General features: G+C 49.3%; 1 protein-coding gene across 1 annotated transcript; it reads left to right on the top strand.

Annotated features, from left to right (window-relative positions):
- Window positions 1-2,100: 2,100 nt before the first annotated feature.
- LOC144146256 (uncharacterized) lies at window positions 2,101-17,312 on the top strand. The gene is made up of 3 exons (XM_077678219.1): window positions 2,101-4,643; window positions 12,720-12,835; window positions 17,239-17,312. The coding sequence occupies exons 1-3, from the start codon at window positions 2,101-2,103 to the stop codon at window positions 17,310-17,312; spliced, it is 2,733 nt and encodes a 910-aa protein (XP_077534345.1).
- The last annotated feature ends 487 nt before the right edge of the window (window positions 17,313-17,799 follow it).

The raw sequence follows: 17,799 nt of genomic DNA, 5'->3' as shown, positions 1-17,799 counted from the left end.
AACCACTAAGCGGGCCGCGCCCACGTCGGGACCGAAAGGCCAAGCCTCACAGCCACGTCGTGAGCTTGCTGGACAGCTCAGAATTGATCGTCCAGGTCCGGACTGCGAAGTGCAGCCTCCCACCTGGACGCGTCCTTGATAGCCGGATCTTCAGTTCGCTCGCAAGACCAGAGCATGTGTTCCAGTGTGGCTAAATAACCACAGTCCACGCAATAAGGCTCCGTAGACGTCTCAGGATGAAACATGTTTAGCCTCCGCGGGCAAGGATAAGGGCCAGTCTGCAGTAAGCGTAATGTAAGTGCCTGAGCCCGGTTTAGTTTATAGGATGCGGCAAACCGTAAATCCTGCGGTTAAGAAGATAGTACTTGGTTACCTCATTGTATGTGGAAGGGGAGTCTCTGTTCTCAGGGAGTACTGTCACGCCGTGGCGCGGGGCAGAGCGGAGGGTAAGATCTCGCGCTGCCGCATGAGCAGACTCGTTGAGATTCAGAGTTGCTCCTTCACTCACCCCAAAATGAGCAGAAAACCAACATAAGTAGTGCTGAAAGATCTCACAGGTCTTCATAATTCTGAAGGCAACCTTGGCCATCGAGCCCTTCTCAAAAGCCCTAACGTTCCTCTCAGCGAGAGCCCTCAAGCGCTCCATCGCAAGATACCCGCATAATCCCCTGGCCCTGCACTGCCAAGCGAATCAAGGAGTCGGGCACGGTCATCATCGCCTTCGAGGGGTACATGGGAAGGAAGGAAGCCTGGAAATTATACGGGAACAATGTCTCGAAATACCTATTTGAGAAATGTAAAAATACGATCGCTTAAACCAAAAAATGCACATAAAATCTCCTGCAGTGGGAAAATTGATTCGCTTTAAGGAATATCATACACGCAAATCAAAGCTTGTTCATACAAATTTTGAGGTGGATGTATGGCATCCTAGGGTAAAGATCCCCAGGTCTTATCAACTGATCCGGAGCCCTCCGCTACCCCACTTACAGCTTTGGTGCGCAAACCCGCCAAATTTGAATTTGAACGATAGGGCAGTGGCATATTATGCCGTTGGCTTTCGCCGTTGCATCTCTTCCAGGTGAACACGATTTTCCCCCCTCCCTTTTGCTTGTATATCATTACAGCCGTGTTTTAATTTAAGCACTATCACTGGACATGTATAAAGCCCAGTTGCTTGAAAAACAATGCTTTACGTCACGCCGTAACGGGTGAATTTGTTAGAGTACTTTTACGGAAGAACAGGGGTCTTTCCCCTGTTCAAGTGTTCAAGTAACCTGTGTAGACGAAATAGGATGCGCGATCACCGTATGACCTGTGTTAAGCCTTATCCTAATGAATGTCGCTGGGGATGGCATCATAAGTCGCTTGGCTGCGGAAACTTCGGGCTGCACTCCTACTTTGGTCCAGCCGGCATGTTTGCCACTTCATGATTCTAGAAATATTTAGGAATGAGTAGATGATCTTGTGTCAGTGAGCTTGCCCTTGCGGCCAGCGTATGTTCTATCGTCGCTCAGGGAGGAATATTGTGTCAGTCAACCAAACATCTAGACAGAGAACTGCTACTAATTTAGGTCTTTAGAGAGTAACTTTTCCTCGTGATTGCGCGGGTTTCAATGTCAGGGACATAAGCTAAACATCACACGAAGGTGTTACTTATGGGGCACCAATATGTCAATCACATTCGGAATAGCCCGCGACAAACACAAGCTGCTTAGATTTTGGATTGGCTTAAACTGTGACACAGCCATGATGGCCCTTGCAGATTGCAGGTCGCCCCCGCAAAAGATAAAGGGCGGCTTCCGATGTGACCTACAATGTTTTCAAAGAACCTTAAACGCCTGTCGATAGAACAGGGTCATTGCGACACTTCATGTCCCCATGCTTACCGAAGGGGGAGGCAATGGTTTGGGCGCCCCTGTCACGTCTAAGTTGTAGCCCCATCAGGACACGGCGAAGACCCCCTTAGGATGAGTCCAAGCTTTAGCAACGCTGTAATTACGTGGTGGCGGCGGGGAGAGCCCCTGTCGCACGAAAGCACACGCTAACCGTGCCGACCGCTGTCCGCCCTCCTCCCATCTCAGGTGAGAAGAAGCAAACATGACCGAGGAGAGCGCGGAAGAGGAAGAGGAGGAGGAGGAGGACGATGCCAAGAAGAAGAAGAAGAAAAAGAAGAAGAGTAAGTCCAAGAAAAAGAAGAAAGGAAGCAAGTCCAAGAAAAAGAAGGGAAGCAAGTCCAAGAAAAAGAAGGGAAGCAAGTCTAAGAAGAAGGGAAGCAAGTCTAAGAAGAAGAAGGGAAGCAAGTCTAAGAAGAAGGGAAGCAAGTCTAAGAAGGGAAGCAAGTCCAAGAAGGGCAAATCTAAAAAGGAGAGCAAGTCGAAGGACAAGTCTAAAAAATCCAAAAAAGGGGAGGCAAGTCCCACAGCAGCGAAACCTGCCCCGAGTACACCTGGTCGAGGAGCCAGGGTCCAAGTTCGGCGCACCACCACTGCTAGCCCCGCGGGTAGTTCCACAGCATTAGCGGTCGGTGTGGGTGCACCAGGGGCATGGGGCCCATATGGCCCACCCGGGCCGTTCGGGTCGCCTTCGCCATATGGGGGGAGCCTCACGTCGATCGGCGGCATGCCGATGCACAAGACTTACCGGCTGCGACCCGGTCACTCCACTATATCAATACCGTCCGGAGATGGGGGTGGCGTGGTGCTGGACGTCAAGTACCGGGGGAAAAGGCAGCCGCACGTGACCGTGAGCGGCAGCGACTCTTACACCTCGTCGCAGCTGGCCCTGCCACCAACATCGGCCATGTACGACGACATGCGCTTCATGCCAGGAGCGATGTTTCCCGGAGACACATCCGACAGCTACATGTCCAGCCTCTCGTTCGACGACAGTTACTTGGCGGAGGCTTACTCGAGCTTCACGGTCGACGCGCCGTACTCGCAGGGTGAGGGGGCCTTCGGCGCTGGCTTCACGTTTCCACCACAGATGCACATGCAAGCGCCCGTAGATGTGGCTGCCACTGCGATGATGTCACCCACCATTCAAGTGCACATGCAGCCTCCTCTTGCCGAGCCAGTACCACAGGCCTTTGGAATGGCCGGCGACGCGGAACAGTTGCAGATGCAAGTGCAGTGCTTCGGGCCGTTGAACCAACCACTAGATCTGTCGAGGGCCGTCGTACAGCAGAGGCCTGACCAGACCGCGCCGCTAACCATTCATCCTCAGATACCCGTAGAGCAGCCAATTCAGGTACAACCCGGCTACTATTTCCAGCCGACATCACCGTCTCCGCCCCTCCTGGCGCAGTCTCAGACCCTACTGGCGCATCAGGCGCAGTCTCAGCTGCTCCTTGAACAGAATATGCTCGAGGCACAGAGATCTGCTCAGCTCATGCAGCTCCAGCAGCAACAAGCCCAGCTGCAGCAGCAGCTGCAGCAAGCCCAGCTTCAGCTTCAGGCGCAGCAGGCACAGCAGTTTATGCCGATACACACGCACCACTACCCGCAGTCACCTCCGCCTGCTGCGCCTCACCTTCAGGCGTCTTGGTCGACCAGCGCCTCGGGCTCCAGGGAATCCGGAATCGGAATTGTGCACAGTCGTATTCGTAGGCGTCGCCGAAGACCCTTTGGAAGCCCGACGCCTTACGCGACGCCACCTCCGAGGACGTACAGCAGCCCCGTCTACCCGACACCGGTACCAAGGCCCCCCATCTTGCGACGTCAGCAATATCAGCCGCCACCATTCCCTTCGTACGACCATTTCCGGCCGCGCCGAGCCTACTCTATGCCGCCTTCCCCCGTGATGTCTGCCAGCGTGTCCATGATGGCATCTCCAAGCGCGTCCATGATGTCCCCCATATCGCCTTTTTCGTCGCCCATACACTCTCCTCTGGTATCGCCGTCACCGTCTATGATGATGCCTCCCCCGATGCCTCCCCCAATGCCTTCCCCCGTGCCCTCTATGATTGGGCCCCCGCCCATGTACGCGATGAATCAGTGCGCTAGCCCGCCCATGATGCCATCCCCAGCGCCTTCCATAATCATAAACACCGTGCCTCCCGCAATGCCGCCGCCTTCCGTCGTCGTTGCGCACACTGTCTTACCGCCACCAATGTCTCCGATGATGCCACCTCCCATGGAGCCGCCCATGTCACCGCACATGATGGGACCGCCCATGTCACCACAGATGATGGGACCCCCCATGATGATGGGACCCATGATGGGCCCGCAAATGATGGGAGGACCCATGATGCCTTACGGACAGCCGTCCATGTTCAACACAGAGAAGGTATTCTGCAAAGTCGAGCACCACGGTGACTCGTGCTCTCACAGCGAAGGCTATGGCGACCACCACAGGGGCTATAAGCGGGGCAGGCACCGGCGATCTTACTCGGCCAGTGATTCGAGCGAGCCGCACGACGCGTCACTTTACAGTGTACCCTCGGCGCCGCGGCTGCTGGGAGGAAGCCCCGCGTATCAGCAGCCACAGCAGCAGCTCTACCAGATGCAGCAGCCGCAGCGCGTGTCCCCGACCGCGGGGATGGCTCCGCAGCCGGCCTACATCACCGACATATCCGACAATCACAGGGACCTTGACGCCATCGAAGCGGCAATGAAGAAGATGTACCAGGAACGCTACCCGAGGTGAGCCCCGCCGCCAATCCGCCGTTACTAGGCCTGAAAGTTCTTGCCCCGGTGGTGTGCCTGTACACTTAGGGGAGTCACTGCACCTGGCTAAAGTGGTCATGCACGTATGTATGTATGTATGTATGTATGTATGTATGTATGTATGTATGTATGTATGTATGTATGTATGTATGTATGTATGTATGCATGCATGCATGTATGTATGTATGTATGTATGTATGTATGTATGTATGTATGTATGTATGTATGTATGTATGTATGTATGTGTGTATGTGTGTATGTATGTATGTATGTATGTATGTATGTATGTATGTGTGTATGTGTGTATGTATGTGTATGTATGTGCGTGTGTGTATGTATGTGCGTATGTATGTGCGTGTGTGTATGTATGAATGTATGTATGTATGCATGCATGTATGTATGTATGAATGTATGTATGTATGTATGTATGTATGAATGTATGTATGTATGTGTGTATGTATGTATGTATGTATGTATGTATGTATGTATGTATGTATGCATGTATGTACGTATGCATGTATGTATGTATGTATGCATGTACGAATGTATGTATGTGCGTATGTATGTTAGTATGTATGTATGTATGTATGTATGTTAGTATATATATGTATGTATGTATGCATGTATGTATGTATGTATGTATGTATGTATGCATGTATGTATGCATGTATGTATGTATGTATGTATGTATGAACGCATTAATGTATTCATGTAAGCATGTATGAATGCAATAATGTATTCATGTAAGCATGTATGTTTGCGTTCATGTATGTAAGCATGTATGTAAGCGTGCATGTAAGCATGTATGTATGCATGTATGTTTGCGTGCATGTATGCATGCATGTGGGCATGTGTGTATGTAAATATAACGGCAGCAGTGCAGAAAGCCGAGGAAATTATGCGGAAGTAGATCCCACTTGTTATAATAAAATTTTACTTTTCATGTGCTAATTGTTAGGAAAGGGACAGGAAAACACGCGGCCAGAGTTGGGAATAATCCACGCCTTCCGATAACTCGTTCTATGCCTTGCCAATTCGCCTACCTGGGCGAGTGTTTACCATTACTCGCATTTACCATTCCAATGTATGAGCTTGTGATGGATGCACCTTTTCTATGATCAGCTTTCTTTTTTGCATGCTAGTGGCTCTAGTAGTGCACTCTTAGGCAACCTTCAATGTAAGTTAGCCCTGCAGAGGCTATGTTTGGTGCCCGGAATTCTAACTGTTGTAACGAACATTCGTGATAATCATTTCAACTACCCCCCTGCGGATGGATACAGTAAGCACATTCGTTTGTATCATACTCAGCAGTAAAATTTGGCTTTTGTTTGATTCCATACAAAAAGCTTCGTATCGCATTCACTTCGGTTCTGGAGCTCATAATTCAGGCCAATGGACCCAACAAACATACGCACGCTGGAAAAAAGCGTCCTTCAAACAATGCGGCTCATGTCGCGCATCGATAACACGCACTACGGATGAAAGAGCATAACCTAATGAGATTGGGGCAAGCTTTCGCCTTAAATAGGATCCCAAATGTTACCCCTTATCTACACCTAAAGCGGGATGAAAACGAGAACGCTATGATAAGGGGAACGCACGACAAACAAGCCCGAACGAACGCTTCGAAGTGCTCGGCCTCCATAACTCCCTCAGTGAACTCATAGAAGCCCAGCGAACCGCACAAAAAGGACGTCTTTCTAAGAGTCAGACAAAAAGGCAGATTCCAGATTTTCTTAACATAAGCCACAGAGGGGCGCAAGGCATGAAATCCACCCCTTCCTAGAGACATGAATCCGGTACATCCAGAGCCATGGCTCTGCACAAAAGATTCGCGCAGTGCGCGGGCGTGATGCACCGCCTCCTAAATTTTTATTAATATAGCGGTAGCGACGACCGATCCGCATGTCAGCGCCTTATCACGGTATTCACCGGCAAAATAGGGGAGGGTGCGCGCACCCTCGCCTATTGTGGGAGCGTCGTCTGCTCCACTGTTCTTCTGAGGGCAACACACCCCCTGTTTTTAGATGCCACGTATCTCATTTACCCGCCTTGTCCCTCCATCCGGCGTCGGCGTCGTTTTTGTCGGCGTCCGCCCCTCCCCCATTCTCCTCGCCGCGCCAGCTTCGCTCTCCGCCGCTCACCCCCTCTCCTCTCCGATAGCGAACACTCTCTTGCGAGGGGCATTGGATTGGATTCGATTGGCTTGGCTTGGCTTGGATTGGATTAAAGTGGATTGTGTTGGATTATGTTGCGTCATAGCTGCGGCAGACGCACTTACGCCGGCGCGTCCCCTCACCGTTATGCGCGCTATAAAACACGGTGCCTGCGCCGCTCCGCTCCATCGTTCCAGCGCCGTTCCTCCGCTGTCCAACGCTGCAACGTGAACCCCCTATGCGCCGCATCTACACAGGGGTTCCCGCGAGGGGAGCTGGTAGTTTTTTCTTATCTTGCAAGGCCGTTTCGCTACCGCCAAAAGTAGCTAAGCAGCGTGGGGCACAAGTTTTTATTTTTATCAGATATGTTATTTATCGTATTATATCGCCTAGCGGCCTAAGACCATTCCGTCCATAAAACCGGCCCTGTTCTACTTTTATTTATCTTTACAGTAGCATTCCTCACGCCGTGCGGGGCGACTGATCCGAAAGAAAAAGCAAAAACGCATTTGATATGCGCGTGCTTTTCAAGTAACCACGGTTTCTCGCTAACAAAGTCATTCAGATTCTGTTTTGGCCACTATTTACAGGACTGCCCAATAACAAACACAGAGAACAACTTCTTGATATCCATAGAAATTATCTCGTAAGAAGGAAACCAGAGCTAACAAAACATACAAAAACATTAACAATTTTAGAAGAAATGACAATACTAATTAACGCTAATATTCAACAATACTAACCCCTCAAATATTTTGTCACAATTTCACTCACACGCAGAAACAAAGTCAGCGGCAAATAACGCGATAATAGCTTTTAGATTTTTTGTATTTATCATTGTTCTGTAGTGAGTCATTTTCTGCGTTATTATCTTATTAATTACCTTTTCACATTTTTATTTTAAATCCAAACATCCATTTTCAATGTATTTAATTTACCCGCCATACCTCGGTGGAACGGGAAGGGTTTCAGTTCATGAGCCAGTTTAATAAAGAAGATGCTGTGGCAGGGGGTGTACCCCTCTCGAGGAAACAGCGCAGCAGACGACAGTCGTACAGCAGATAGCCCTATGCGCGTGCGTGTACTCTCACCTATTTCGCTGGTAAACACCGTGATAAGACGCTGGCATGCCGATCGGTTGTCGCTCCCGCTATATTATTAAAAATTTGGGAGGCTGTACGTGTACGACGCAGAATATACCAGTCGCGACGTTATTAGCGATAGTAAATCGACAGGGCGATTGCATCACCTCCGGCTTGGTCCGTACGACGGAACCGGAGGTTGGCGAGGAGGCGGCAATTGTCCTAGCAATGATCGCATCCCCAAGACCAAAATGATACTAAACTTCGTGAGGGGATGCATGTCATTAGAGGCATTTCAAGTTCTAAAATCTCGCTCGCGAATAGCAGAACGAGGCGGAAAGATACAACTGATACGGGCACCGGCCACTCTGTCGTGGCCGGGATCGAGTGAGCGCACGACGCGGCTCGAGGTTTCGTTGACCGAGCCGATGTGTAATTTACTAACGCAGGCGCTGACTCGATAGGATGATCGGGCGGCGACAGGTTAGTGTACTACAGGGATATAAATGAGCATTATAGGCTACAAAGGGCAGGACACCCAGCCCCAGACAGGTCACTGAGTAAATGGCAGTCGCTGGCGTGGCGGCGGCTGCAAACCGATTGTTTGCAATCCAGTGACTTACAGCCGATGCTACCCAGGGCTCTATTCGGATAAATGTAAGGGTTGCGGGTACAGGATTGACCTGCATCACGTATCGTCGTGCCCTCTTGGGGGATGTGACCCGCAAAACAATGAGGCAGGATAGCCTTTAGTCAACCTGAGTACACGTGAGCAATGGGAAGGTACCGCTACTCAGCTCCGACCCGAGTATACAGCCCCGGCACGTCCAGGTCGCCCCGACAGCCGCCAGGGACCAAGGGCTCCTGACCAACGGGCAAGGGATAAATCTGGCACATAAAAGTGGATCAATCAATGAATCGCATTCATATTAGGGGCGAAGCACCTTACGACCTCGCTTTGTCCGTGGCTTGTCCCTTGGCGTCCATGTACACAGTGTTACGCATGCGAGAGGAGCGTTTGATTGGGTTGGATTTAGATGGGATTGGATTGGATTGGATTAAATTGAATTGTATCGGATTGGATTGCATTGGAATTGTATACACTGTACACACGTGTTCTCACTCGTTTACATGCACGAGTGGGCAATGCCACGGGTGATTTAAGGTAAGAACGATCCCCGGTGCTTCGCCCATTCGTCATGATTCACTTCGTGGAGGTGCGTGAATTTTTTCGTTCAGGTAAATGTTCGGAACATAAAAATGTTCGCTGAATGCAGTGATCTGATGTACGGCTACGCCATATGGCGGAGGCTATCAGTGCGGGGCTGAAACGAAACCCCAGATGATGATACTTCTTGCACCAGACTGCCAATCTGATCACCTAATACAGTGAAAGCTCGTTAATTCGAACTCGGTTAATTCTAACTTACGGTTAATTCCAACTAATTCCCTGGTCCCGGCACCGCCCTGTATATTTTAATGGGGGAAAACTCCCGATAATTTGAACGGGGTGGTGTCCAGAACGGTTATTTCGAACTGGGATCCCCTGGTTTCCATCGCTCCTCGAAGAAGTCGGCCCAGAGTGGTTACAATGTGTTGCACATCTAAATAAAACCAAATTTACTAGATGTGAAAAAACAACTAAACAAAAATAACAGCATATCGCGCGCTCTATGCTGCCGCGACAGATTATTTCGCTTTCGCAGTGGGCGCCGAAACGCCATCCCAGGGCTCCGGCGCATGCCGTTTCAGGTTTTCTTTGGGACGCGGTCGCTGGTGTGGGCCCCACAAACGTGTGGTAGCGCCTAATTCGCGGTAAAAAGTCCAGATGTGGCTTCTTTGTGTTCTGCCCGCGCAGTGTGGCACGATGTCCGTTCATTCTAGCGCCGCTCAATTCGAACAATTTTATGGTCCCCTTCGAGTTCGAACTGACGAGCTTTTACATTTCAATGCTTCCTAAGGGCTTTTCAATGAGCACGTGCTTGTTTCGCGCAAGGTAAAGCTCCCAAAGAACGATTTGTCCACGCAGTCGTTTCTTTTGTTTGTTTTATTCACTTACGAGCAGCGGTCAGCGACGGTGGCGGCGACGTTACGAGCTGGATTAGGCGGCAGGTGTACTAGAAATCGTAGACTGTTTAGTAAGAGCGGGGCGAAGAGCAGACATTTTCATGGTGTGGGCATTGTAAGTTCTCAACTGTAAATATCGGTTTCGCTAGTGGTGTTTTTGCGATATCATACCTTCTGTCCTTCGGGGAGCGTAACATCCTTGGCCCCCAATGGCCACGAAAGAGAAAACTGTACATCTGGTTTCCGAGTAGAATAAACCACTGGCGTTCGCAAGGAAGGGAGAAGAAAGGGGGTGATACAGTCAAACCCGGTCATAACGAACACCGTGATTTAAAGCGATTTGTTCGCTATATGAAGTAGTTCGATATAACACAACCCGCTTATAACGAGCATCAGCATCAAATTAGATATAAACAATGTGAACAGTTGATTGAAAACGCGATAACAAAAGTAAGGCCATGCCGCTCACCATCAATAGCAATCTACTCAAAAACAAATTTATTGCAGAGAAGTGTACAGCTATTTGTAGTAGGCAGTGATTTTCGCGTGAACTATGCGTTTAACACTATCAATAGGAATCGAATTCTGAACACTTGACATCATAGTGACGAGCTCGAGTCCACTTCCCTGTATTTCAGCCAGGCTTGCCGCTGCTTTGTCGCCATCATGCTACGAAGTGCTGCAATTCACGTGCACTGAAAAACGTGGGCAACGTAGGTACGGCCGTAGTGCCGAAGTCCTGAGAGCGGCACAACACTTCTGGACGCTTTTTTTTTTTTTAAGTGCAGAGCACTTTAGGGACTCGCCTTGTCGTCGTAGCTCGCTCGCTGGACCCAAGTAGAGCCACAAGGCGTTCCGTCGTAGCGGCTGTCGTCGCGGCTTAACCCGGAGGCTTCGAAAGCCAAGCTGTTTATATAGTCGTAAGCGTTCGAAACTCGTGAATCGCTGGCGCTTGTCATACATCCCCTCGTTGTTTAACACAATAAAAACTGCAGGTACATTTGAGGCAAAATATACGTAATTAACCGGAAGCGCTTGCGTTCATTTAATTAGGAACGCTCGTTGGGTTGGTTTTTACGATAGAAAAAAAGTGGCAGTGCAACGCCGGCACGGGCGGGAGGAAAAGCAAACACAATAAGAACAGAACTCCCGCTGGCGCAGTTTCATGCAGGGGGCGCGCGAGCACTGCGAAGGCGGGAAATTTGAATTGCATTGGGTGGTAGCAGTGAGCGGATAACGTCGCTACAGCCCATTATGGCGAATCACTGCTCTTCACTTCCAACAGCTTTCACATCGAGTTGAACGGCTTTAGTTTCTTCGTCTTTGTTAAAGCGCGATAGGTCAGGAGCTGCTCGCGCATACCTAATCTCGTGCAGACAACTTCGAATGGCAGTGCTGCAGAGCGAGGCTGGCGAAATGCGCGGATTTTGCCCGCTGCTGCATTTCCCGGAGGTTAAGCGCAGCCGACATAGAAGTGCGTGGGCTGGCGTTTGTTGATCGATCACGCGCGCTCGGAATCCGATATACCCAACGCTTTACAAAACACATTTTACATGCATAATGACAGAAGAACTTTGAGTGTTCGCTATCGCTCTATCCGAGTCCTCTATATTCGGGTTTGACTGTAAAGGCGTAAATAACAGTGCCTGCAACAAATAATAACTACCCATAATTGCTTTTGTGTGAATAAGCTACGCACCAGCTCCGTGCAGCTTCGATGTATGTTCTCCACGAAGATCAGCCATTTTGCAATTTGGGGGGGGGGGGGGGATGAATAAAATAATCGGAAATTGTTATGTGGAGCTCGATATCATTTCATATTACCGTAGACTCCCATTGAGACAAACTAAAAGGGACTGTAAAAATGTATTCGTATTATCAGAAATTCGTATTAAGCGGAAGTTTGTTGCATTGTGGATGTTACAAGAGAGCAAAAATTGTGTTCGTCTTACCCATAGAGTTCGTATTAACGAAAGTCCACTTTTTAACTTGTGTAAGTTTCTTACTTTGGATTTCTTTATTTTCTCTTGTTTTGTTCTTTGTTTACCTTTTCTTCTTTCGTGTTCTCCCTTTCCCCCTCTCCCTGAAATGAAATCCCTGCGTACGCCGCTGCTTCAAACCGTTCTTCGCGTGAAGCAAAAGGGTGTCCTAGAAAGGGATTCGCGCCGGCGTGCATGTCCTGCTAGTCTTCGGCTATGAATTGGGTTGTAAAAAAATTGCAAAAGCACGTGTGGTGCCAACAGCCCATAGAGTTTGATATTATTATGTACTAGAGGGAAATCTGGCGCCACCGTCTAGGGAAGCCGCGCAAGGCGAGCGTTCCGCCACGTAACGGGCAGGCACGTTCCACTTGTCCTTGGCATGGCTCATGAACAGGCTGAAAAGTTGGCTCTGGCTGCAAAAAAGCAACAATATTACTGCCAGAAGGTTCATCAAATTTGTTTTGTTCTTATAAATTAAACCTCCAAGAAGATTAATTAGTCAGTAATTATGTAGAAGCTTCATGCACGATGAACTAGAAAAAAGTCACCCTTTTTGTTGATTTTGGCATCGAAACAAAAAGAAGCCGTATGGCTAGCTAAGCCAAGTAGGCGAGGAACGTCACAATGGTGCCGCCCGCGGCGGCCCGGCGACTGATTTCCCCCTAGTATATATATTATGTAACTCTATGCAACAGCTGAGCCTAAAGGCGAAGTAACAGGGGTGTGGGAAGAAAGTCATATCGCAGTAACGATGGGTTCCCGCAGTGAGAACGAGAGGCAGTCGCTGTTTCCGGAGCGTTCGCTGATCATCATTCTGGCCGTGATCTTCATCTTTGTCATCGTGGTCGTTGTGATCGCCGTCATGGGGTCCTCGCACCCTGGTGAGTGCCCCACAGCCCACCTTTTTCGTGGGACTACACAGCGCATGCGCCCCTCCTCTCCCTAAGCCTCACTCTTTTCTTTATGGTAGCATTGGCGTGGGCACTAATACCACATAGGTGTAGTCGGGGGAAAAGCACTCGAAGCGTGCCAACGAACACAGCCATTATAGCGCCGTCGGCACCGTGAACACGTGTGCTTGCTTTCCTCCAGCTTTAACACGTGAAGGTTCGGGCGACGGCGATAGGGCGTCACATGAAAAAAAAAAAAAAAAAAAACTGTGATTGATTTTTCTGTCATATGAATCTGTAAAGCACGAAAGTGAAATGTGCAGCGAAATCCGCAGCTGAGCATGATTTGCGGCTCGGCAGCTGTCTTGTTGGTGTGCTTGGCGAGCGACGTCCTGCTGCAGGGTCGCTTCTGCAAAGGTGTACTGGCGTCATTTCCGTCAGGGATATGACTTCAGTGAAATCTTGGTGCATCCCGGCATAAGACTTTCATGTTAAAATATAAAGCATGAAAACGATCAACCCTACTATAACGTACTCTTTAGTACTAAAGGTTGCTTCCCCGCAAGCAGATCCTGTGTGTAGGGGTGCACCTTTTACAGGCCGCTTGCTCCGTTGTACTGGCGTCTCTTCCGGGACGGATATGACGTCAGTGAAATCTTTGTGTATCCGGGAATAAAACACTTTCCTATTAAAATTCACTGAGGGACGCCAACTGCACGCCCGCAACCTAATGATTGCTTAAAAGAATAGTAGCATCCAGGAAAAGAATTGCCCCCAACGCGTCCTGCGAACGTGGTCGGATAACGAAGTTGAACGAATGCAAGACACTAAGCAACATTGACCAGGGCGCTTTTCCGACGAGAGGAAAAAACCAAAGCGCGATTGTTTGTAATTTGCAATCTGGACTACTCCAAAGGTATTACCTTAACGGTACTTGGAAGGACTGCAGTTGTACCCCACACACAGAACACAAATAAGCCGAAATGGGAGTCTTGTGGTATAACTCAATCCCAAGTCGCAGTATCTAATACTACTTCCAATGGCAGTATCGCCATGCTCACATATTTCCGCAGTTTACTTAGTAGTAGATGGGAGTAAGTTTTTTTTTTTTTTTTGCCACTAAAATCTGAGCTTTCAAGGTGAGCATTAAGCGTATATTTTCTTCCACTAGGAGATTTCGGGAGTCGTGCTGGGAGTGCTGTTCAGCTGCATCCGGAGTATTTTTGCTGCCTTTTCGGTGTTTATAGAAGCGCTGTGGCGGAAATTGTAACTGTATTTGGGAGTTGTCATAAGGCCCATATCCCGTATTTTATCTATTTCAGTAGTGTCGAGTAACCGCTTTGGGCGTAATTTCTGTTTTTTTTTTCGAATATTTCAATAGCAAAACGGGAAAGGTCTGTTTCCTGCACGGAGAGAATTTATTGCACAGCAATTGCATACATACAAACATTCTTCTAAACGCATGCATAACCACACAATATTAAAACGCTCAGTCAATAAATCATGTCACGTACATCGAGAATACAAGGTATCTTGGTAAGAACTTTATCTACTGCAGCTCTCTTCAACGAAAAAAAAGTAAGTCCTTTGCAAACAGTGAAGTCAACCAGACATTCATAGTTAAGCTGTTCGCTTGAACTTGCTTCCCAGACACTGGCTTTGCCGCCGCCTCTTGGCATGCTGCCCACGAAGCCACGTAAGCATCGGCATTACAGGTATAACAGGGCTCTTTATATCTACTTTAACACTTACAGGCGTGTGTTTTACAGCCGATGTGAAAAAGAAAAAAAGAAAAAGAAACGGCATTGTAATGATGCGGCACTCGCCACTCTGTGCTCGAAGTTCTGTAATCTCTGAAATTTTTTTTAATGCTATTAAAAGTTGCACTTTATCCCAGACACCTCCGCTGGTCAAGGCCACGGAGGTTATTGATTGTAGAACTTAACGCGCCGACGCTACACGGGCGATGATGCGCGTCGTAGTGGAGGGCTCCGGATTAATTTTGACCACGTGCGCCGAAATCTCGAACACACAGGCGTTTTCGCTTTTAGCCTCCATGAGACAAGCGGCCGTCGTGGCCGGGAATCGAACCCGCGTCCTTGTGCTCAGCAGCACAACGCCAAAGCCACTGAGCCACCGCGGCGGGTACCACGGAGGTCACGACGAAGTGTTGTTCAAAACGAAATGCAACCCTTGTAGGGACCAACTTCTCAAGATGTTTTTCCATCGCCCTCTTTCCCCCTTGTGTAGTGTCGTGTGAGCGGTTTTTCACCGCCTCCCCCCCCCCCCCCGCGTGCTTCTCTCTCCCTTAAAGTTGCGAAAATATCCCCGTCGTTTTTTGACGCGTCCGCTAAACATGGTTTACAGACAGACAGACAGACAGACAGACAGACAGACAGACAGACAGACAGACAGACAGACAGATAGATAGATAGATAGATAGATAGATAGATAGATAGATAGATAGATAGATAGATAGATAGATAGATAGATAGATAGATAGATAGATAGATAGATAGATAGATAGAGAGAGAGAGAGAGAGAGAGAGAAATAACTTTTATTCGCATAAAGGATTAGGGCGCGGTGGGCGCGACCCGGCGGGTCCAGCCGCTCGAGTCACGAGCTCCTTCTGGAGCTGGGGGTCCGAGCGGCCCAACGCCTCCATCCACTGGTCAGTGGAATCAATGGCAGGGAATGGGTCCTCTGCACAAGCCCACATTTGGTGTTGGACCTTGCCTTTTTTACCGCAGCGGGGGCAGAGTGAGGATGGGTAGAGGAAGGGGTGGACATGATGAAGGACTGCTCTGCAAGGTAGAAATTCCGTTTAGAGTTGACGCCAGAGGCGTTCATGCTCCAGAGTGAGGGATGAGTGAGCGAGGGGAAGCTTACGGCGGGAGAGGCGTTAATGCTTTGTGACGTCTTTGAATGTGAGGAGACTTTCTGGTCGATCTGGCTCCATGGAAGGAAAAGTCCACATCTTACTCCCGGGTGACAAGTGCTCGGGCTGCCGTGTGGGCCGTCTCTATACCTCCAATGCCCGTGTGAGTAGGGAACCATTGGAGTTCGATCATGTCGGATGGCGAATTTAGACAGAGAATTTTGTGTGCTTGGGTGGAAATGAGCCCTTTGGCAAAGTTTTGCACGGCCGTTTTCGAATCCGAGATTACAATTTAAGGGGTGGGCCTTTGGGTGAATGTAAGTGCGATTGCCGCCTCTTCCGCGACATGCTGGTGACGGGTGTGAAGGGGAAGGGTGGCAAGAGGAGATGATGTGGAGTGGATTACAGCAATGACGAATGTATCTTTATGCCAATAGCGCTGCCAAACAAAATAGACGTCCACCGACCCAACAGAATGCTCACCGGAATGGCATCTGCTGGTTCAATTTGCGCCCGTCTAGCGCATGGAGCTCCTTTTGTCGATCTCCCCCTATGGCGTCCCAACCCTCTATCTCCACAGTAAAACCAATGCGAACGCTAGGTGCACGCGGCGGCCATGTACCACGTACGAGGCGCGGCGGGCACCGCTCGTAGTTCTCACGAAAATCGGCTCTGCGGTGCTCGCTCGCCCAACTTCAGCATCTCCCGCAAGGGATGAGCACGGATACACAGTAACAAAAACACTTAGCCTTGCTAGCTTACTAGCATCTAGCATCGCTGCTAGATAGAGTCGCTGCTCACAGTGCGGAAAGTTATCATTCTGCTTGCGACCTGCACACACAAAACTGAAGCTGAGAATGGTGACATCCGCATTGCTTTCACACCACTGGGCCTCCCCAATGACGTTGCGGGCATGGCGCCCTCTCACGCACTGCGCTCGCCTCGACAGGCGGAGAATCGCCGGTACAGTGACGCAGAAAACACTGAGTTTAATTTGACACTACACGGGCCATAGGTCATCCAAAATGTTTGTTACAAAAAAAAAAGTGCAATGCTTACAGGCGGAACCACATTGTTTTCAACGAGGAGTCACTCTCCGATAGCGATCACTGCATTTAGCCCTCCCGTTAGCTCGCTGGCGCGCTCCGTCGGCTCGAAGGTGGTTCACTCGGAGACGTTGCAGTGCGTCGCACGTTAATCTAGGTTGGTTCCACAATGTTCGCAACGAGCGTCGGTTGGCAGGAATCACCCCGCATCCACTCTTGCGGCCTCAAATTCACATCGACGCAAAAATTTCGACGACGCTAGAGCTCACACGACACACAACACCAACTGGCAGCCATTTTGTAAGGAGGCGTACAGATTTGTTGTAGGGTTTTACGCGCCGACGCAACGCAGGCGGTGAGGCGCGTCGTAGTGGAGGGCTCCAGATTAATTTTGACCACCTGGGGATCTTTACATGCACCGAAATCTGGAAAACAGGGGCGTTTTTGCTTTTCGCCTCCATGAGAAAAGTGGCCGCCGTGGCCAGGAACCAAAAAGGAGGCGTAGAGAAGGAAGGGGTGGAGGAGGAGAACGAGGAGGTGTAGAAGTTTTTCATACTCCCATTAGGATAAACGTAATATTCACCGCCAGATACTCCGTTTTAGGGGAGGTACAATTGTGGTAAATGGGCCTACTTTAGGGCGGCTCTTGGCCACCGGAATAAACTGGTGTTTCCGCCATCATACTACCGGACGTGAGTGTATGCCTCCTGCCGTGGGGAGTTTCAAAGACGTATGTCAGCCAAAAAAACTCCCATTCAAGCTCATTTGTGTTCTGTGTGTAAAAGATAAACACAAGGCCAATCGTTCCATGGTGGATTTGTGACGCTGCTGGAATGGCTTAAGAGCGTCGACTTTTCGTTATTTGTATATTTAAACTGCGACAGATAGCTCTCTATGATGCCGGTTAACATGAACCAGGGGTAGGTATATAGTTTAAGCAGTCCAACATCAGATACTGGTTTACCGGATCTTTGTCTAAAACACCAGTTACAATAGCCGTTTTCTGTAACCATACTCCTGCAGTATGAGT

This window comes from Haemaphysalis longicornis, unplaced genomic scaffold (assembly GCF_048455015.1).
Source record: "Haemaphysalis longicornis isolate Haplotype H1 unplaced genomic scaffold, Haemaphysalis longicornis Haplotype H1 scaffold_7, whole genome shotgun sequence".
NCBI lineage: Eukaryota > Metazoa > Arthropoda > Arachnida > Ixodida > Ixodidae > Haemaphysalis > Haemaphysalis longicornis.
Note: the sequence above shows the minus strand (reverse complement) of the source record. Positions and strands in the feature narration are given on the sequence as shown.

Excerpts from the sequence above, each read along its gene's own strand:
- LOC144146256 (XM_077678219.1), top strand. The coding sequence starts at position 2,101 with ATGACCGAGGAGAGCGCGGAAGAGGAAGAGGAGGAGGAGGAGGACGAT. Across the intron at positions 4,644-12,719 it reads TACCAGGAACGCTACCCGAG|TGAGAACGAGAGGCAGTCGC; the intron begins GTGAGCCCCGCC and ends GGGTTCCCGCAG. Across the intron at positions 12,836-17,238 it reads CATGGGGTCCTCGCACCCTG|TGGCCGCCGTGGCCAGGAAC; the intron begins GTGAGTGCCCCA and ends CCATGAGAAAAG.